This window comes from Amblyomma mixtum, chromosome 10 (assembly GCF_055824585.1).
Source record: "Amblyomma mixtum isolate Tamu chromosome 10, ASM5582458v1, whole genome shotgun sequence".
NCBI classification, from domain to species: Eukaryota; Metazoa; Arthropoda; class Arachnida; order Ixodida; family Ixodidae; genus Amblyomma; species Amblyomma mixtum.
Window position 1 is genome coordinate 122,057,241 of NC_143021.1, and position 21,612 is coordinate 122,078,852.

General features: G+C 44.9%; 1 protein-coding gene across 1 annotated transcript in view; it reads right to left on the reverse strand.

Moving 5' to 3' along the window:
- Positions 1–4,591: 4,591 nt before the first annotated feature.
- The window catches only part of LOC149326817 (trypsin alpha-like), a 29,996-nt gene continuing 12,975 nt past the window's right edge, over positions 4,592–21,612 (reverse strand). The window contains exons 6-9 of the mRNA XM_089564682.1: positions 19,240–19,381; positions 13,193–13,307; positions 7,980–8,128; positions 4,592–4,798 (exon numbers count right to left, since the gene is read on the reverse strand). Coding sequence (XP_089420808.1) covers positions 4,592–4,798; positions 7,980–8,128; positions 13,193–13,307; positions 19,240–19,381 — 613 coding nt within the window. The remainder of the gene's footprint in view (positions 4,799–7,979; positions 8,129–13,192; positions 13,308–19,239; positions 19,382–21,612) is intronic.

The following is a 21,612-nucleotide window of genomic DNA, read 5'->3' on the forward strand; positions in this document are numbered from 1 at the left end:
GGAAAGCTTGTCAGATTGAGTTGTAAGTATCAGGTCTAACGTATTGGATGAATTTATGCCAGACCGCGTCGGCTGTGAAACTACTTGTGTTAGTCCAAAGTTAAGCATGTGTTTACGATGTCGCTTTCAGCATTGTTTTTGGATAGGGTTGAGGCGGGGTTTGACCAGTTAATGGAAGGGAAGTTAAAGTTACCGAAAATCAGAATGGGCGATTGATGATAGGTTGCGGTAACGGAAAAAAGCACCTCGTGAAATTCAGCGACAAAAGACCTACTTGCGTCTGGGGGACGATAACAAGCGCCGATTACTAAGGGGGGATAACAGGAGTTGCTGAGAACGAATATTATTTCCAGTCCGGATGAAGTTTTAATTTCGATGCATTGAAGGCTTCTCTGGGCAGCAATTAGAACGCCACCTCCCCTTTTGTTAGTTCTGTCACGGCGAAAAACATTTAAATCGGAAGAGAATGAAAGGATCTCCGAGTCGGCAATTGAAGAGTTTAACCATGTTTCTGTGAGAATAATGAGGTTAAACTCTGTGGTGTGAATCAGATTACGAAGAGCATCAAGTTTAGGCAGGAGGCTTCTAATATTATTGTATAAAAAGGAAGTGTTGGAAGGGCTAGAGCGGGGACGATTGGCTTCTACGAGTTTAAAGCGTGTGGCACTACCTTCTAAGTACTGTGATCAAACGTGTATGTTTTCTTCCCGATGATTAGCTTGTCTTGTCGAAGTTTGAATTTTTTTTCGTCTTGTACTTTGCAGAATTTGACAAGATGCTTCCTGGCCTTGACGGTGTTTGGGCAGTAGTCCTCAGATATGCTAAACTCTGTACCTTTCAACATTTTGGCGCATGAAAGTCATGGGTTAATCAGTCATGGGTTAATATTCTTTCCATAATGTGCCCTAATAACACCTATGACACATTTTTAGGCAAGTCCAAGGTAGTGTATAAGAATAGCTTCCAATACACGAAGGCAAGAAAACGTAAAATTACAAAACCGTGGATTTCATTGCCATTGCTGCATTTTATTGAGGCAAGAAACAAACTTTATTGGAGATTCATTAAAACGAGAGAACGTGACCATTGGACACAGTACAAAGCTTATTGAAACAAATTAAATAGTGAGTTTAGAACTGCTAGGGACAAGTACTCAGCTATTATCATTGAGTGTAGTGGTCGTACTGGTATTACGTAGAAACATTTTTCCAACATCATTAACCCTTCAAATACGAAGAAAGCGCCTGATAATTTAACGGTGAATCACGTTGAACTAAGTTTGGCCCAGCTAATGCTTTTAATGATTCCTTCCTCGCTAACAAGCGGTCGCGGTGTAACACGGAAACGATGGAATCTCTTCAGCTGAACAACCCACATATTGTCTTCCTCACCCCAGTTGACAACAATGAAGTTCAGTGTATTTTCATGGAGCTACAAAAGAGCACAACCCTTTGAGATGCTTTGTAAATACTTAACAGCTATTTTCCCCTGCACAGTAAAAAAATTTGCACCCTTAAATGTGCAGCGCTCATGACTGCACCCTTTCCACACCATCATTTTTTCTTATTTTTTTTGTGAAAAGGGTGCGCTCAGAACGTTAGCACCTTTAATGCACCCATGGACCCTTCAAAACTGCACGGGTGCAAGGGTGTTGTAGCCCCTTCGGGTGCAAGAGTGCGTAAGGGTGTACAGTTACGGTATTCTTTGACTTGTCGAACAACATTCCAGTAGTTCAATCAAGCGTGTTTTTAAAATGATGCGAGCAATTCAAGTTTTCCGTTAAAAGACAGCTGCAACCTTGATGGGAGCAGCTATGACTGAGTCTGTGTCCCCAGAATGTGATAATTGACTGAATTATTTTAGCTGAAGTGCTAAGCGTCACTGACTCCAAATAGGGGGTCGCTGAAAGGGCACATATAAACTTAGAAAAAGTTTGAACGGAAGGGTATCTGTTGTTTCAGCCGGCGTCTTCGCTTCGGCGGACGCGGTTGTTGCGGCGCGCATCCTTGCACAGCAAGTAGGTTCAGAAACGCCGTGAGACACACATCTGTGTATAATTATAGTTGGAGATGCGGTAACGTCAGTGCTAAGTTAGACAGGTCGTCGGCAGCTTTTCGTACGAAATGTTAAGCTTCTATTCAAGAGTGCACCAGGAAAAATAAATTTATCAGCGCCTTTTAAAGCAATAAAAACCTGTGAAACTTTAAAGCAGTCGGTAAAAGGGTGCGACAAGCATACTTTGCACCCTCTTACGTCACCAAAAAATAAGGGTGCAACTGTAACGATCCCACCCTTGCTATGGGTGCGACGAGCATACTTTGCACCCTTTTGGGAGGGTGCAAGGGTGTGAGTTATAGACAGGGAAATGCACCCCTAAGGGTGCAAATGTTTTTACAGTGTAGCTTTTTGTGATGCCTTAATTTTTGTGTAAGTTCTACGCGTTTTGTTTGATCTGTAAGTTTTTAGTTTATATAATCTGTAATATATGTGTTTCTTTTGTTGATGCTCTTACAAGTGTTGAGAGTGATGTATAGCCTTCTTTATACTAACTTACTGTCTTTATTTTGGTACATTGTTGCCTGCATGCTTGAATACTTTTTTTCTATTGGACCCGTTACTAACCGTTGGCTATGGGTCCGAGCAGTGTTTGCGTACATTTTTAAAGCAACAAAGACCAATAAACAGATGAATGAATGAAAAAATACCATGTGCATTGTACTCCCGAGCGAGAAAAGGCATTCGAAACCCTGAAACAAGCTCTCGCATCCCGACCTGTTGTTCGGGCGCCTGATCTTGCAAAGGAGTTCATTCTCCGTACCGATGCCTCTGGGAAGGGTTTAGGTGCAGTTCTTTGGTGAGAACTAAACGGCACCCTTCATCCTGTATCATATGCCAGCAGGCAGATTCTTCAGCGCGAGACATACTGTTCCGCTATTGAACGGGACTATTTGGCACTAGTGTGGACGGTCTGCAAATTTCACATTTTCGTGTATGGTCGCACTTCTACTATTCAGACAGACCACCAGCCCCTTCAGTACTTGTCGCAGACACTAAACCGCGTGTTCCGGTGGAGCCTGGTATTAGTCGAATATTCTTTCCGGGTTGAACACATCAAAGGCTGTGATAATGTTGGTGACGATTATTTAGGCCGGTCCTGACCCTGTGTGAACTCTGTCGTCGTAACGTTCTTTTGACTGTTCCGGTTACCAATCTTTGTGTGTGAACTCCCTTTGGTTGTTGGTTGGTTTACGTTTATGGGGTTTAACGTCCCAAAGCGACTAAGGCTATGAGAGACGCCGTAGTGGAGGGCTCCGGAAATTTCGACCACCTGGGGTTCTTTAACGTGCACTGACATCGCACAGTCCACGGGCCTCTAGAATTTCTCCTCCAAAGAAATTCCAGCCGCCGCGGCCGGGATCGAACCCGCGTCTTTTTGGTCAGCAGCCGAGCACCATAGCCACTGAGCCACCGCGGCGGCCTTTCGTTGTGTCTGCTCATTTATGTTCTGTGCGCGGGAAGCGCTGCCAACAACCAGTGATCGGTGGTTTGCGTGAGGAAGTTCAGTGTTGTGTGGTGCAGTGCTCCGAATAGTGCTTCTTGCAAAAGTTTTTTTTTCTAAAAAAAAAAAAGAAAACCTCAAAGGGGGTGCATATTTGTGAAAAGACAAGCGCTCCTGCAGCTCTAGCAGCCGCTTCACACTCGCTCGGAAAAGAGGAAAAGAAGAAGGGAGACACGGAGCGTGGCGCGAATGGCGCGAGGAGTCGAGCACGAGCGACCAACAGGCGAGGCTGCAGCTGAACGGCTTCTATAAACCCGGGTGACCCGGCCTCAGGAAGCCGCCTTCGCTCCGTTCAGCGCAAGCAGGAGAGGCCTGCCGTCTCTTATCTCCCGCCTGCCTCTTGCTGCCTCGGAGAGTGGGCGCCGTGCTGGGCACAGGCAGGTGTTGCCAGCCCGGGGATCCTGACGGTCCTACACACGTTTCGTACCTTCCGTACCGTGGTCAAGGCCTGCTGCCGTGAGAAGGTACCTCCCTTGCTGTGCCGTAGTGTCCGGACCTGGGCGGCCGTCTCCTCCCTGAAATGCACAGGCTGGTGCCTCATCGAAGCCACTGCTGCGATAGCTCCGCACCCGATTTACTGCCGCTGAGAGATCAGGCCTGCGGCAATACTCGGCCCTGCCGCCTCTCTGGCGACGGACAGCAACTTCCCCCGCCGGGACCGCGCATTGACCATCGGCAGCACAGTTCTCTGAATGATAGTAACTGGTTAATTTTAATTAGAACCATTTTTATTCTTTCTACTGACATGCTTGCCCTGGGATAGTTTTCTTGATCCTCCAGGGCTCCACCTCGCAGGACGCTCGAATCTGCTTGGTGGACTTTTCCGCTCACAAGCACAAAGCACACAGCGCCTGTCCCATTTACCTATATCTCGTCTGTCCTTTGTTTTGCACTGTGGAGTCCGCCTAACCCTTACGGTGCAATATAGGCCATTACAGTGCGAATAAACTCATGGAAATGGTTCGAAGGATGGATGTAAATATTCTGTACCTTTATCAGTTCTGTAATTTATTCCTGCAGATACCATGATTGCTATTTTAATATATGCAGAGGAACAACGTTCAGCTTCTCCCACTTTTCGGGGTGTTCCAGCTGATCGCGGATCCAGGAGACATGCGTTGAGACACGGACGAACGTGCTGGGTCCTTCCGACCCGCTGCAGTCGTACGAGCTGGAAGCCACGCCAACCTGCACCGCACGACCTCTGCTGTTTACGGTGAGTGGCCCTCCGGAATCTCCCTGCGAACGAATAGTTGTTCAAGAAATTAATGACACCATTGCATGGCCCCTCCTGTACGGTGCTACACGTTTCCATTTTTCCCACCTGATATATTATTTTCGGACTAATAGTCACGTTGATCCCACCTAACCTCATAACGCCCTGTCTGCGCTCTTCGCTAAAAGAAATCGTACGAATGCCGTAAAGCAACATCAGTCGCTGCGTGCGCCACTACAAAGATGCACAGCCCTGCACTAACAGGCCGCATCTTCATTTGCTGCGTTGTCTAACATGTATGCTATTAAACTGGTCAACTTGGTTCATGCTTAAGCGTTGTTGCAGTAAGTTTGGTATAGCGAGGACAAAGAAAGAAACGAACTCACGACGCCAACGAACGTGCACTGCCTCATTGGATTCTTGCAGAGCGCCGCACTTGGGCGCCCATTTCTGTGCTCCATTTCGTCGGCGTCGGAGTTGCCGACGCAACGCTCGACCTGACAGGTGGCGTTTGTGGGCGACTGGCAGGTGCCGGGTTGGCACGCAGTAGCAGAGAGTGCCTGCCACTGTGAGGGCGGAGGAGCCGCAGGCTGGCTGCTGCAGGAAGATCCCGGAGGGAGCTGACAGCTTAACGCGCCACCTTACAGCGGTCGAGTTGGCGCATGTAGACCTCGGGTCAAAATTCAGATTACTGACTGCTGTAATGATCGGTCCATTTGTTTGGAAATCCCGCGATTTTTATTTCATCGATTTTTATTTCATTACATCTATTCTTTTCTTGCTGCTTCGCGCAAAAATCAACTTTTTTTTTTTCATGGCAAGGCCACTTACTTTGTGCATACACACTGCTCTGCTGTTGACTAATCGACCACGCTTAGAGGCCCCGTTTGCCCAATGTAATTCTTTCCGAATTTAAAAGGTATGTCATAGACTGAAGTTTAAGAGAGTACGCTGTGGGGCCAGTTGGTTATGCATAATTTGAACGAAAAAACGTAGCGTTGAAACAGGACACAGAAAGATGAGGACATCCTGTCCTCATCTTTCTGTGTCCTGTTTCAATGTCGTGTTTTTCCGTTCAGATTATGTCATAGACCACTCCTTCGACACATGGCACAAAAGGTGATTCATGTTCCACTTGGCATGTGCATAGGGAGTGGTCTATGACATACCTTTTAAATTCGGCAAGAATTACATTGGGCAAACCGGAAAATGCATAAATACACGCTTACGCCAGCATAAAACATCTTTTAATGGTGCTTCTTCATCAAATCTATCCCTTCATTACAGATATTGTCATCTGAACTAACCCGGTGGCGTGTTCGCCAAATGCAGCCGGTACAGCCAGCAATGACAGCGCCGCCCACCGGCAGGTAGAAGGCACATTAAGGCTGGTTATAAATATTCATTCAGAACAACGGCTTGACATCGCCGCTATGGCGCAGTGGATTAGAGGCACGTGTTGCGTATGGAAGGTCGGCCGTTCGACTCCCCTCTCTGTACTGTAATTTTATTGTTTTTTTAATTTCATTTCTTTCCATTTTTTCCCTTTTACATCGCAAATCGTGATGCTTAGTGGCATATAACGCCATTTAAGAGGATTTATTATCCCTCTTAGGTAAGCCGTTGTGACAATCTTCAGTCACCGTGATCAATTCACCGTGGTTTCAAGCCTCGTGGCTGTACAGGCTGCAGTTGGCGAATACGCAACCCGGTGTGTCCAAGGTGTCTAATAAAAAAGCATGCTTTCCACTGCTTAACAGAGCTAAGATTAAGTTTAGACATCAAGATCAGTTGACTAGGGAGTTGTGTGAAGCCTATCTCATTCACAAGAACAGCGACACGTGCGTTAGCACACCATCTGTAACCATCCACGAGTGTGAAATTTCGTATCTGGATTCCTAATTCTCTCTTGTGTGCTTTCCTGCAGGAAGCGCAGGCGCTTTAGGTTGTCGGTTGTGAGCATATAATCTGTGTTTTTTTTTTTCAAATAAACTTCCAGTTGTTAGTAGCGCTTGTCCCTGTCCTTTCTTCTCTGTCTTTCTTCCTCGTCCCAGCTCTGGTGAAGTAGTGAAGATGTACCAACTAGCTCAGATCACGATTTTGCTATAGACATGGCGTATTTAGATGTTCCGAATATTCGCTGTTTCACTCGTATAAACGTTTATGATTGAAACAATTGTATGTGTCTCTGTGTTGGCTCTTTTTGTTGTCTCCTATTTAACATCTATTTAACATGATATATGCCCCTTTCTCTTTTTATTGCCCGGCCTGTTTCGTGAGGCTAGTATAAATGGAAAATAACAGTATAAAACAGCTAGAGCAGTAAAATAATGTTGCTCATAACAGTGAGCGTGGTACCATAAGCGCGCCACCAACTTTTGCCGCCAGTAATAATCCCATTTTGGCGCATTTCTTGCGTCATGTGCATATTTGGACAAGAAATTGATTCCATAATTTCTGGGGTGTGAGTTTGCAAATCATACTCTTTTAATGTTGCAGTTTGCAGCTCTTCCGACAGTTTGCAGTGAATTGTGTACACCCGGGTAAGAAATAACTTGCCTTGTGTTCAGTAAAGCGGGACGCAGAACTAGTTTTCACCGATTTCCATATTTCCGCAATTTGTTTTTACACTTAGGGGCTGAGCAGGGATCCAGCGAAAACGTAGTCCACTGATACTTTCATCACATGCTGAATGTCACCTGCTATTCCGTGAGGGGAACTTGAACGCAAAGCGAAGAACTGAGGAGTGAATACAGATTCTTCAAGAAACCTGTACAACCGTCCTCTGATTAACACTTCTTTTTGAGCTAGTTGATGCCTACTGAATTGGAGAAAAAAATAGCGCCAAACCATGCATACCACAAGAAAGGAACGAGGACAAGACACAAGCGCTGGTGTCTCGTCCTCGTTCCTTTCTTGTGGTATGCATGGTTTGGTTTGGCGCTATTTTTTCTCTAATTAAGCGTCCTCTGGCCTGGTACACGGCTTCCTCGCGAACGTGCGTTCGCAAAAGGATCCGCAAACGGCGCTGCGCCCTTATGGGAGAAACTGTCGAACACCGGAACCTGCAAAGGTGGTTCGCGTTACCGTGTTCACGGGCCTTTTTTTTTTCTGGTTGATGCTACAGAAAAAAAAAAACAATTTCAGGCACATATTCCCATGGATACCGCACAACGCTTCTATTTCCAAATCACTGTTACTCACAAGACAAATATCCTTTCCGTAGCCCATTGTGCAGAGCGTGTTTTTGGTGTTGCGACCGAATGGCGGGTGGTGAGCCAGCTGGTAGTTGCAGTCCGAGTTCTTCAGAGCGTTGAGTCTTGCGTACATGAGAGCACCTTTGACCGTTTCGGCTGGAACGACAAGCCACGATGCATTCATTCAGCACATTCCCTCGTGATTGCGCTGGGCGCGCGCAAATAAGGGCAGAAAGGGCAAAACATGGAAGCGCATTGGGGCGCATTAGACAGAAACATTGGTTTTACGCTCAGTTATCATTGCGCCCGAGTAGTAGACAGCAGGGTCAGTGGCCGAAGAGAAGCAACTTGAAATGTTTGTTTTGCATTTTTATCCCAACCCATCGATGTTTTCTACACTTTTGTGTTCACCTCTGATTATTATGGCACTTATAATCATAAAGGGGCTGCGAGAAATCAATTTGCGGCCGGCAAACTGTCGTGTCTCTTGTAAAATTGTTTATTCTGCAATAACCTCACCACATTTTAAAAAAAATCTCGAACAGCTGCCACGTCAAGATGACTGACTACTTTGACAAGCCATGCTCAACGACATATCGTAAGAAGGATCAAATAATATGACTCGAGGCAAAAGCGCTGTTATGAGCGACATAATGAACACGAAGCGAAGGAAACGTTGCGAAATTAGCAGGTATGGAACTTGCGCAGTGTTTCTTCGCAAACTCACCTGTTGATCGGCCTGGGTGCAAAATAACAGTAACCGTGACCCTGTCCTGTCAAGTTCGTTCCTTCCTGTGCTGTCTTGCAGCGGTCAAAAATCAATTTCAGTAACGCGCCAACCAGCATGCAAAGAATTCTCGCAACCGCAACTATATGCCATCAGAAGAACGTGTAGAACTCGACATTGGGTTTCTCGGCATTAATTATGTGAACAGATAGACTATTATCTCTCAAAATTCAGCGCAACAAAGAGACGACTACAAACGAAGAAGGCACAGACGAGAGCTTCCTTCGTACTCGTCCCTTTGTTGCCCTGAATTCTCCAAGATGCATCTTCTGCCACCCGCCCAGCTCAGCAGAATCGGAAGATGTTTTTATGCGAAGCATACTACTTTAGCTACCACTTCAGCCCTTCATTGTGGTTATGCGCCTCCAAATCACGTGATACATGACGTCACACCACGTGACACGATGACGTCACGACAGTAGAGAAACGGGGGCCCACCTCGCGCCGTCGCTGTGGTTGTGCGCCTCCAAAATACGCGACACGATGATGCTTCGCATTCTCCAGGCTTAACCAAGTTAAGCCTCAGCCATTTTTTACTCTGGAAAACGTTACAGTACACTTATATGCAGGCTAACCGCCTTGCACTACATGTGAATATAAACTACAACATTTCAGGACTGCTCCTGACCTTCGCACTTTCCCGCTCGTGAAGGGTGGGGGCTTGAACGCTAGGCGACGCATCATGTGATGCTGGCGTCGTTAAAGCACATAGATCTGCACCGTGCAAATCCACCATACATTCCACTCACAGGTAGCGCAGGAAAAAATTTGTTATAGCGCTTCACATATGTTCGTTCCGAGGGTGTCCTCAAGGTTTCTGTTTTACCAAAATATTTATTTATTACGTTTACATAAGCTATACGGTAGACGGCTTTGAATGCAAAGTGCGAGTGTATGCCGATGGCTTTGTTGTTTACAGAAATGTGCAAAAGGAGCAAGGCGTCACCAGTTTAAGAAAATGACCTGATCATGACTCATGACAGGTACCGAAAAAGGGACATATTTTTGAACAGTGCGAAATGTCTACTTGTATCATTCACCCGTAAGAGACTGCAGTGAGATCGCTGTATAATTTGGATGAACTAGCTCTTGAAATTGCAGAACATTATAAATACATTCAGTTCTTTTTCAGAAAACTTGACGCGGAATGAACATTTATATATTTCTTGTTAAAATCATCCAGAACATTTAAGCTTGCCAGACGTTATTTTCGTAAGCCCCAGTGCAAGTAGAACAGCCTTACATTGCAAATTTACATCCAGTACTTGCGTATGCTTCTACAGTGTGTCGTATCTTGCAGGAAGGCTCAAACTCATTAAAAACCGCGCTGGTACGTTCGTTTCTTGCCGTTATGATTTTTCAGGAGAATGCTCTGCTTTCAGCTCAACAAACAAGGATGTGTACGTTTTGCATCCCCACTTGATCTCTAATCGAGGTGATCAAGATATTTTAAGTTCTTGAAAAGCTATGTAGCATTCATTTCTTTCACAACCTTTTTTCCGCACGCTGTATGATCCATATAAGCTCTGCTATTCTTGAGCAAATGTTCAGTTTTCAGTGCCACCCTGTGTTGTCGCCTGCCTTTATTCCGTCCAGTGTTGCCGCGTTGCTCCTCAGGTTGGTTTCAGAGACTGCTGCTTGCGTCATGTAAATGGCGGAACATAGCTGCGCAAAACATTCGCTCCGACAGCACCCGTTGGCCTTCATTGCTCGCCTTTCCTTGCCGACAGAGCTCAAGCGCAAGGAAGAGACTTGAAATAAGATTGCTGCTTATTGCTTCTCGAGGCGCTGCCAGATTGTTTGCTGTTTTCCAATTTGAAAGTAATTTTTAGGCATTAGGCGTTCAACCTACGTAACATCCCGCGGAAAGCGCGAAGCAAGGCGCCCCCCATTGTTTATGGCGCCTGCTGTCCTCCTTCGCCATTTTTACTGGAAGCCTGTTTGCTCCCAACACCTTGCGGCAAGTTGCAGCCCAAAGCGGGTTCAGGCTCGGAGGGAATCCGAGCTGCACGCGTCTCTAGAGGGAGATGAAAAGAATTGGACATTAGCGCGCGAGCGGCGCGAACTTGATTACTTTTGTGTTTTGTAAATAGTGTACAAAGCTCTCCCCTGTCCTTTCTTGCTGTCGCTCCCCTCTATACTTCTCCTCACTACCCTCTCCCTTTCCCTTTCGTTTCCGCCGGCTGCAGCTCGGGTGCTTAAGATATTAGATAGCAATTGCCGCTGCCGGCAACACTCTTTTGCTTCACTTTTATTTTTTAAATAAACCACTACCACCAGCGCGGGCAGGGCTTTCGGTGGCGATACCGGAAGAGGAGTAGTAAAGGGCAGAAAGAAACGTGCCAGGTAGAGTCAAGGACGCGGGTCTTGTCCTCAGTCTAATTTTTTATTCTGTGACTTCTTTTGACTCTCCAGTAGGTTCCAGGGCACAAAGGCTCAAAAATACATAAATTCTAAAATACATATACTACTACAGTGTCAACGCAGCATCAAAATAAATAACAGCATGCTTCTTTAGGGCCTAAGGTGCAAACTGCGCAGAATCTCTGCATTGGCCACTTTGTTTATAGGCAGGCTAGGGATTTTTCGCAGACGCAGTACTACAGTTGTTATTCTAAGGTTAGTCGGGCGCTACCTGACTGTATCCTGTGCCAATGAAGAATACGGTGTTGGTGAGAGGATTATCTCCGCATTAGAATTAAAGTTTTTATGTGACGCTACATGACATGCAGACTTTCAGTAAAGTGAGGAGTCCAATGGCTTGACTTGTAAGCTATTTAGCAATGCTTGGGTAATGTTCGCGAAAGTCTCAACCCTCCGCGTGGTGCGGAAGGGAGCTCACCTTACCTTAAATATGTTCGAACCGCTGGCGATGCACAACAATCAGCCCAAAAACGTGCAGAAATCATGCGCTCTAAAATTTTGACCGTCGTTGTGCACGCACCGGCCGCCTTGCATGTTTTCGGGCAATAGCGAGAAACGGCATCCTCAGCTAGCGGCTCTTTGCTGCTCACTTCGCGCCTGTGCTGAGCTTAAACGGCCTACATCGGTCTCCATGCAACCGAGATGGAAGGGCAGCACGCCGAGGTCATTAAGCGCGGAATTGCCGGAGCATGTATCCAGTGAGCGTTGCACATACGACGATGCGGCTAAGAAAGCTAATATCATATATTATTCAACATACTCTCGTGCTGCTCATAAGTTGTGCCACTCGTACCATAGTTGTCATTCTAAAATCTGGAGTCCTTCTTAATAACATTCTTGAAGAAAATGCGAAAGCGTTTGAAAGTTGGCCCATTTCCAAATATTACAAAAGGACTCCGCTAACATTAGAAATACGTCCACCCAAGAAATTATATTAAGCTGAATTAATGTATATTAGTACGTAGTAGCGGATTGAATAAGGTGGAAAAGCGTTTCGGAATACTATAATCCCGCGTGATAATCCCGTAGAACGTATTCGAACATTCTAGTCCTCTGATTTTTAAACTTGGCACTACTGATGACGTCACGACCTCCTCGACCAATCAAGGAATTGTGTTACGGGGACAGCCAGTGATTTACGCAACACCGGCGCTCAGGCCGCCAGGCGTGATGCCATATCCACTGAAACATTGCTCACTGGAAACTACTAAACGTGCGTATGCAAGGAATAGGAAAAGTGCGCTATTTCTTCTTTCTTCAAGAACCCTGCCCCGCTAAGGAGTTGCACAGCGAATGTTAAGTTAACGTCAGCGATGGCGCAGAGCGGAAACGGTAAAGAGGTGGTGCTGAACGTGCAGTGCGTTTACTGGCGTGCAGCGCACCACACTGTTGATTCGCTTGGGTCAGTTGCACTTCTTGGGCGCAACCGACAACTCCTGCTACCATTCAGACGCCCGTGGCATATTTGTGTTCGCATCTCGGCCAGCTCACGCCGGCCAGGATTAGCCGATCGTGGAGAGCAGAGCTGTCACGATGTGGATGATGACCGAAGAGTGCGGACCCTCCGTGAAGATGCGGCCTCTGGATACGGTATATTCTATGCAGTAAAGTTGAATTCTACGTCTGCAAAATGCTGCAGAAATCAATATCAAGCAGGCACTGAACCTTTCCTGCACACGTACCTGGCACGCAATTCAGCATCCACTCATTTACGCACAGTTGGGAGTTATCCGTCGCCTGGGTAAATACAAAGCTCGTGGCGTACTTCAAATCATGAAAAAGCCCAGGCCAAAGAGTTCACTCTTTTCTTCCTGCTGTCGTTGTCTTCGCGCTGTTAGGTTTCAGGATTCATGACATTTTTTGAAGCAACTGATATCATGCATTTGTGACAGTACCCACCCAGTAGGCTGATTGTCTGTCTGGATTGAAACCAAAAGGAACTACTATATGCGCTTAGACGGACTGACCGAAAACCGTGATGTGAAAAAAACATATGAGCCGTTTCTTACTCATGTCGGTAGCCCCGTATCCTGCAGCGATGACTTTCTTGTTTCCTACTTCTATGTATTTTGCAGGTAAGCATATCGGTCGAACGAAGCGGTCGATTGGCATCATTTCTGTCGTCTGTAGAGAACAGGCATTGCTTATTTACTTAAATAACAGGTATTTCTTTCAAAATATACTGAAACACTTGAGCCGTAGAATATAAAGCACAAATATACTGAAAAATAGCGAGACCGATGCAGTCCTGTAGCGACGGCAAAAGTAGGTATAATCCTGCACAGGGGTGTGCGGAGATGCAAAGGTAGTGGTCTGCCAATCAGTAAAGTTATATCAATTATTATTAATACTATTTATTTATTTTATATGTAGCAGAAGTAATCAAGTTCACACGCGAGGTTCTTTGAGTTGAAGACCTTGACTTATTCATAAAGAACAGAAATAAACTGCTAATTAAACGCCCTTTTTATGACTGCACATACGAATCCTCCGAAGTAGGTTTGCCTGAGAGAGCATATTGCACCAGTAGCACTTTTTTCTTTGCAAGAAAATGACTTTGGGTGGTTTACGAGAGCCTTAACTAGTGCTGTATGCGTTCTTAATATGCATAATGTGATAATGCTCGCTTTGCATGACACATGTCGAACTAATTTTATTTAGTTAGGCTCAGACACGACTGCCATGAGACACAATTCAACACAAGTTCAACAGAAATTACTCAACAATTAATGTGTTGACTGCGTTCAACAAAAATTTTGTTGAAATCGCCATGACCATGGTTAACAGCCTGCTGGCTTTGTTCACTTGCTATTCTGTAAGGTGATGATGCAGAAGATGCCAAGAGAAATCGTGCAAGCAGAGCATGCGTGGTCTGCTTGATTTCCCTGGCGACCATAGAAGACATCATCATCATTATCAGCTAGTAATTTGCGGCTCACATAGCGTGCGAAAGAAAATCCTAAAACATAATTAAAGCTAGAGTAGAATGTTCTTTCGAGCTAGTGGGTTCATTTTGAGGAAAGGTAAGACTGGGCGTGTAGAACATGGAGAAGAGTGAAGGAATCGAACAGTACGGCTGTGAGCACTTGTCGTTGTAATCGTTTCTTTACCTCTTGTCCTCGTTCTATTCGCGCATTCTTAGCTTTACTAAAATTAAAGTACTCAAGGCTTGCCATTACAATGTGTGGGCTTCCATCGAATTTCGAAAACCGAGAGCTACATATGCAAGAAACGAGACATTCCCTCTACTGAAAAATCTCGCTCATTATTAACAGTTACATGAGATCACATGTTAGCACAGAACACTGCCATACTCCACAGCGCTTATAAATACCGCAACATATAGAATTTTGTGAGATCGTACACCTTATCTATCGAAATATGCAATGCAGGAGTCTATTTGCTCTATCAAACACTTTCTAAACGATGTCCATTTCCACGTCTCAACTAATGCACCTATGGGCCTAAATTTACAATTTTTATGCTGTGCAAAACCTTTTCAAGCTGAAAATGAACTTAAATTGTTCAATGTACACTATGTTGAGTACTGCCCACCGAAATTTTGTTTAGCAGATGTTGAGTAGGCTCAACATGCATGGGTTGGTTTCAAATTAATTCAACAAGAGCTCAACAAGGCATCAACTAAAACTCCAATTAACAACTCTTTTCGGGCTAGTTGGTGCATACTTGAATTAAAGTAAAACTAGCGCCAGACCATGCACACTACAAGAGAAGAACAAAGACGACACACAAGCGCTAACTCTCCATTGAAATTTTATTGAAGCCAGGAAGCACCTTATAAAAGTGAAGTTTCAAGGGGAAAGAAGGGTGACATGGATGAGGAGGTGAACAAAGGCAACCATCTGGGAACGAAGAAACAGGCAGGCAGCCAAAAATCACAAAAGAAAAAGAACAGGTACTTGATAGCTGAATCTAAAACTTTCAGGTAGGAAGCCAAAAGAAATAAAGATGGATTGCTAACACACCTACAGCCAAATTTCTTTATGTAAAAAGCCTCCAGACTAAGACGTGCAGTTTTATCTGTGCTCTTGCCAAGAACTCTCGTCTCATTTAACCGCGCCTCGTTACCGTAGCAGGTCATTACGTGAGCAACCAAATGTGCGTACTTATCTTTCAAATCTGATAATGGAATGCAGAGAAGCAAACGGAGACGTGTACGTCTTCCCAGAATTGTTCAGGATTTTCGGCTGATAATTTTATACTTTATTTGAATTTTACCTAAGTTGTACTTGTATACATTTTGACAACCTGCCTTTTTCGCAGCGCAACGGTGTGTGCATAGGGTCCTGCGTGGCCCTATCCTTTGCGGCATTTTCTTAACAAAGGTTGACCGATCATTAGAGAAACGTTTTGAGGGGGGGGGGGGGGGGTTTAAAGCTTTTTAGGTATGTGGACGAAATTTAGTGCTCTTAAAAAAGTAGACCTCCTTCGCCTATCCCTCTACAGTAGGTGAAGTTTTAAATGCTTTTGACAAAAATGGAATTGGGCTCACTTTTACCCATGAACTACCCGCCACTAATGGGTTTGTAGTTTTTATACTTAAGTCTAACCTTCCTTGCAAAACACGTTTTCTGGGGTAATTACCCGCGTGCAAAAAAAAGATCTTTTGCCTCACGATTCTATGCACTCCAAGACCGCAAGAAGATCAATAGCGTCGCATTGCCTGGAGTCTTCTCTGATATTTATCACAGCGCAACAAGAACGGGAAAAACGAGACGATAGAGTAACACCAACAAGCGCTGACTATCAACTAGTTTTTATTGCAGAAAAGAAGGGGTATATATAGAAACACTTATCAAGCACACAGACGTTTTCTGGAAGGCACGTGGGAGTTCAGATACCTTAACTCCCTCTCGCCCTTAACCAACTCGCCCAGATTTCTGCTTTGCTGAAAGTCTTCTCTGAACATATCGTGCTCACACCAGTTAGAAGATAGCTTTCAAAATCAGATAAGACGACTTCCCCGACTGGGTTCCTCTGCTCTGCGCTGGTTGGTGTTTGCGAGATCCTCCCTGAAAAACTTAAGCACGGAACACGAAGATATACCGGAGAGGATCGCCGCAGGACACAGAAGCCGCTAGTTGTGCCTTGCGAACACAAAACCTCGCACAATTTGAGGACAATGGCCAACAGGTATGACGTGAGTGTCGTCTTTTGACATTTTTCGAAGCGCTAAAACAACCAGGACGCAGAGGGAACAGACAAGGACGAGCGCTACTTCCAACTGTTTATTTCCTAAAACCGCAAGTGCTTTAAACAGTTCTCGAACGTTTTTATGACCCGGCAGTAAACTGCACTTGCGAGATTACACAGTATAGCTACCGAGACTAACCGAACCGAGAACATCAGTATACGATTACGTTAATACCCTGAGGAAGGCAAGTTCTTTTTTTGACAATGAAATAGACGGCGAGCTTACACAAGTGCTAGCCAGTGATGCTATGTTCTATGCTTCTATAATCTCTCGGGTTAGTTGATCACGACTACGTCCGATGATGTGGCACTGATTTAACAATGGAGCACAATTACGGCGCTTCGAAAAATGCCAAATCTGCACCAACTAGCCCGATCCGCTAACCTTCTGTCGTCTTTTCGTCTCCTAACAAGCTGGAAATGTGACCCAGAATCCTACGAGTCAGAAAAGAGGGGTTGCCAAATGAAGCACGATACTCTGTTTCTACGCTGTCCCCTTGACGTGTGCGAAACTTCATGTCCGCCAGACTGACCACTGCATTAAAGAGCGTTTGGGCGACCATGTCCGAAATTTATCAGATTTGAAAGATAAGTACGGTCATTTGGTTGTTCACTTAATGACCTGCTACGGTAACGAGGCGCGGTTAAATGAGACGAGGGTTCTTTGCAAGAGCACCGATAAAACTGCACGTCTTAGTGTGGAGGCTTTTTACATAAAGAAATTTGGCTCTAGGAGTGTCAGAACCTAATCTTCATCTCTTTTTGCCACCAAGTTGAAATTTTTAGATTCAGCTATCATGTAGCTGTTCTTTTTCTTTTGTGATTTTTGGCTGCCTGCCTGTTTCTGCGTTCCCAGATGGTTGCACTTGCTCACCTTCTCATCCATGTCACCCTTCTTTCCCTTTGAAACTTCACCTTACATAAGGTGCTTCCTTGCAGTAAAATTTCGATTGTGAGTTAGTGCTTGTGTCCCCTCTTTGTTCTTCTCTTGTTCATGACGCAGAAAAGTCATTTTTGCAAGGGCCGTCCCTCTTAGCCTGAGTCGCTTTGGGACATTAAACCCCTATAAAAAAATTGTAAGGGTTGAGAACGTCGAATAGTGATGAAGCTTTTGTTCACAGTCACTTTCATCCCTCTTTGAGTTTAGGTACAATCTCTTCCGATAAAACAACATATCTAAGCATTGCTAGAGCTGAAAGAAACATCTATGGTGTCATTTTCTTTACCTATATGCAGTGTTTTAAAGCAGCTAAAACACGCTCCTCCAGTCATGCAAAAAGAACTGTCTATGGTGGCGGTTTTGATCCGAGAGAAAAACCATTGAGTCTAACCAAGAACAGGCTCTAGTGATTTTTGCGTGCTAATGGGGTTGTTTTTACTAAAAGTTAGGAATGCGGAGATTAGGTAGGAATGCTGAGAAATAACCTAAATCTAAACCATGGGCGTAGTTTTCGAAGTGTTTATTCATGAGTGAGAGCACATATTGTATAAGGGCAGAACCCAAGCGCGTAACCGCTTTTCTCCACAGTTAATGAAATAAGGTTGTACACAGAGATCATATTTTACTGTCCTTGAGTAAACAAATCATCATAGTCAACAGCACCAGCAGCCTGACTGCGTCCACTGCAAGACAAAGGTATTAATCATATCTCTCCACGCACCCCTATCTTCTGCCAGCTGTTGCTACCCAATATCTGCATACTTTCTAACAAAACAAAAACAGTCAGGTGAAGAAAGCACAAAAACAAAAGGACATCAGTGCGGCAGGGTAGATTAGACATAAGGGCGACAAAAAGCAAGAATCGGCGCTGCCAGGGAGTCCACGAACACCACCACCTGTTCGGCGCTGGCGCCGAAATTCTCTGTCATCTCGGTGGACACCTGAACCGCGCCTTACAGGAAGTGACTAAGTGGCAGTGAAGGAAGGAAGAGAAAGAGCGGCCGTAATGAAGAAAATGAAAGCTCTATTTCAGGAAAGGAAATTACACAGAACTGTCTCACATATCTCGGTGGACACCCATCATCCGTTTGTAGAGGAAGAGAGGAAGTGGGAGTGAAAAAAGAAAGAAAAAGAGGGGCCGTAATGAAGAAAATGAAAATTGTATTTTAGGAAAGGAAATTACGCAGTAACTGTCTATGGTTTCAGGGCCGCGTTTCTGGCACAACGTTGTCAATGCCGACGCATGCAGCGCACATCTGTCACTACCGCCACATAGCTTAAAGCACAAGTGATGTGTCATCGGTGCCAAGAGGGCAGTTATGCGTCTTTCATTTGATTTCCAAGCCCCCGCTCCATAGATTTCATAGCTTAAAGCGCCACTCAGCGCCAGTAAGGAGTCCACTGTCCCAGGGGGAGAGTTAAGGGCTTTTAGTTTGGTTTTAAAGCTCAAGGTCATTTGAAGGTGAAAATTAGGCACGATGCGATCGAAACAGGAGGTCCCGTAGCGAAGCTTTCGCTTTAGAAAAACTGAGTCGAGATTGGCATTTCCCAGGCGATAACCAAATGTCATGGCAAGCCCGAAATTGTCAGCCTTTTTATGTGTAACAAAGTAATGAGTTTGTTGCTTGTTGATAAGGCTATGGGCATTAATTAATGCGTACATTCCTGCAACAAGAAAATTGACTGTTTCGTGTCTTCGAGTCTGTCTTCTGTTGCGTTGCTCTTTGTTAAGCAAGGCGGTAGGTGCCCTTTTGGTGGGTACCAGAGCATTAGGACTCTAATGGCAGAAATAATCGCTTCAAATCTGCGCAAAAACAAATTGCTTTCACAATAGAGCCCGCGTCGAACACCTGTTAGGGAGGCTGGAGTTATGCTGAGGTCTGTACACCTTACAAAATGTACCTTTAACAGAGCAATGTCGTAGCCAAGGCCGATGTCTGATGTGTATGATGCATGCGCCGCCTTGCTCTCCGCGTAAAGTAGCGGGCCCTGAGCTCCATTCGTAGTGTTGTAGAAAATCCTCACCCACTGTATTGGTACATCTCTGGAATAGAAGAAAATAGAGTGTTGCGGTTATGATTTTTTTTCGGGTATAATGACAAACAAACGTCTATTCTTGATTAGTTCGCATGCAAACAGAAGCTTCGAATGGGTTTAGATCATATAAATACATGTAGTTAGAAATCCGCTGACTTAACGAATCGGGAAAAAACCTAGAAAAGACGACACTAACACAAGGCCGAAGCTCAGCGCTTTAGTAGATGCTTTCTTGCTGTGATAGGTGCAGTGAACATATGATTCGCCCACACAACTGCGACACAAACACTAAGATATCTCACACATTGGGCTTCATAATTTCTTCTAAAACACTTTTATTTTAGAGATTGTTGGTGGGTCGGCATGCGGACGAAGTTTCCCTCTTTCTCTTAGCAGTAATTCTCTTTGTGAGGTAGCCATTCTAATGTGTTAGCATTGACGGAGCCGCATCCTTTGTCAGCCGCTGCTCTTCTGAATCTTCGACATCGCCGTTAATCACATCAGTGAAGCGACGATTGATAAAACACTGCTCGACGTGCGGTTAGCAGACTGCGAATTGCGGCTCTGACTTGATATCAGCATGGCAAAGTGCACAATGACATTTATGAAAGAGTTTCGGTTCGTGTGGCGTCGAAAATCGGTAACATTTTTTTACCGCTCTCGTGCACACTTGTCTTGGCTTGCAGTTCGGTGCGAAGAAAGTGGAATTCCTCCAGGGATTTCGCCTGTTTAGTATGAATGACACTTGGCCAGGTACCATGCCGAGCTTGTGCTTCCAGAGAACTGGACACAATCTATATTTCACTGCTCACTGATTTCCATAAAACAAAAATTACCAAAGACCCTTACGCTATTTGGAAGTTTCTGGATATGTGGCTGTGTAGAATGATGCATTAAATTATTTTGCTGCGTGCACACTCACTTCCACAATATGCTGTTTAAAGGCGAAAGGGGATCTTATCTCGCCTGTTGTTCTTCCTCCAGTCATCGTATTAACAGTAGAAGTGATTTAATTAGGAGCAATATCATCATAAACAAAAGAATGAAGTACAAGAGCTGGGAGCCCAGGGTATTCGTGAATTGTAAGTAGTTTTGCAAGAGTGGGACTTATATTAAAAAAAAGGAATTGATTAAAGTCTTCCGCAAGGTTTTCTGCGGTTCTTGTTAGTGAGATAAATTCTGTAAATATATGACCATTCTCTCGAAGCGTACTAAGGTAACTAATTATAACATTTTACGCGGGGCATGTTGTTGTTTTCGATAAGAGTTATAAGAGTGCTTTTTGCATTTTCGAAGTAAACAATATGTCCTGCAGGAGGATGTCGGAGAACAGGAGTCTTGGGGACGTGAGCTAAATGAGCAGAAGCCACAGTGGAATAGAAAGCACAAGGAAGGGGACAGGCGTCATCGCAAAACACCGATACCGTCACCGTAACAACAGTAGCAGAATAACGGAGGTAAGATATTCAAGGAAAAGTCATCGTTATTTCGAAGACGACGGCGGAAAGAGTATTTATACACGACTCCGCCAGTCCAAAACTGCACACCGGCATTTACGAGCTATTTCGGATTGCGATGTTAAACAGGGACGGTGATATTGAGAAATTTGATGCTACCAACACTGGAGCTAGCGCTGAGGTCACAGGCGATAACGCGCACAAGGCAGCGGCATTGCACGTTGAGGTGAAGCCGAGGAGCGAGATCAGCTCGAAGATGCCTAAACGCAGGCTCAGTAGTAGCTACCGAAAGCACAAACCTAGGACTGTGCTCTAGTATCGTGCATTTCAGGATAGCGAGGAGCTGGACTCACGCATCCAGACTCGACTCATATGCATATGACCCTGACGGCGCTTCGGGGGCTTTTGTTGTTACTTTGGCCGTAAACGAAGGGAAGGGACTACCTCGCTCCTTTAAGAATTATCTATTCGCGCGAAGAAATTTTCCATCGAACAAGCCTTTCAGGTGGCAGGCACGTCATTTCGGCAGGCGGGAATTTGCAAGATATTCCGAAGAGAAGGTGAACATGAAGACATCCAGACCCCTGCCATGCTTGATTTATTCCAGTCATTAAAGCGAAATGTACAACGCAAGTACTTAGCTCGCTCTTTCCTATTATTATGCACTTCTGAGCCTTCTTTGAGCACAGGTATCGATACATATCAATACCTGGGTCGAAGCTCGTTTCCACACAAGGTTCCTTAGTATATTTTTTAAATGCCTTAAAACGCTTCTTTGTGG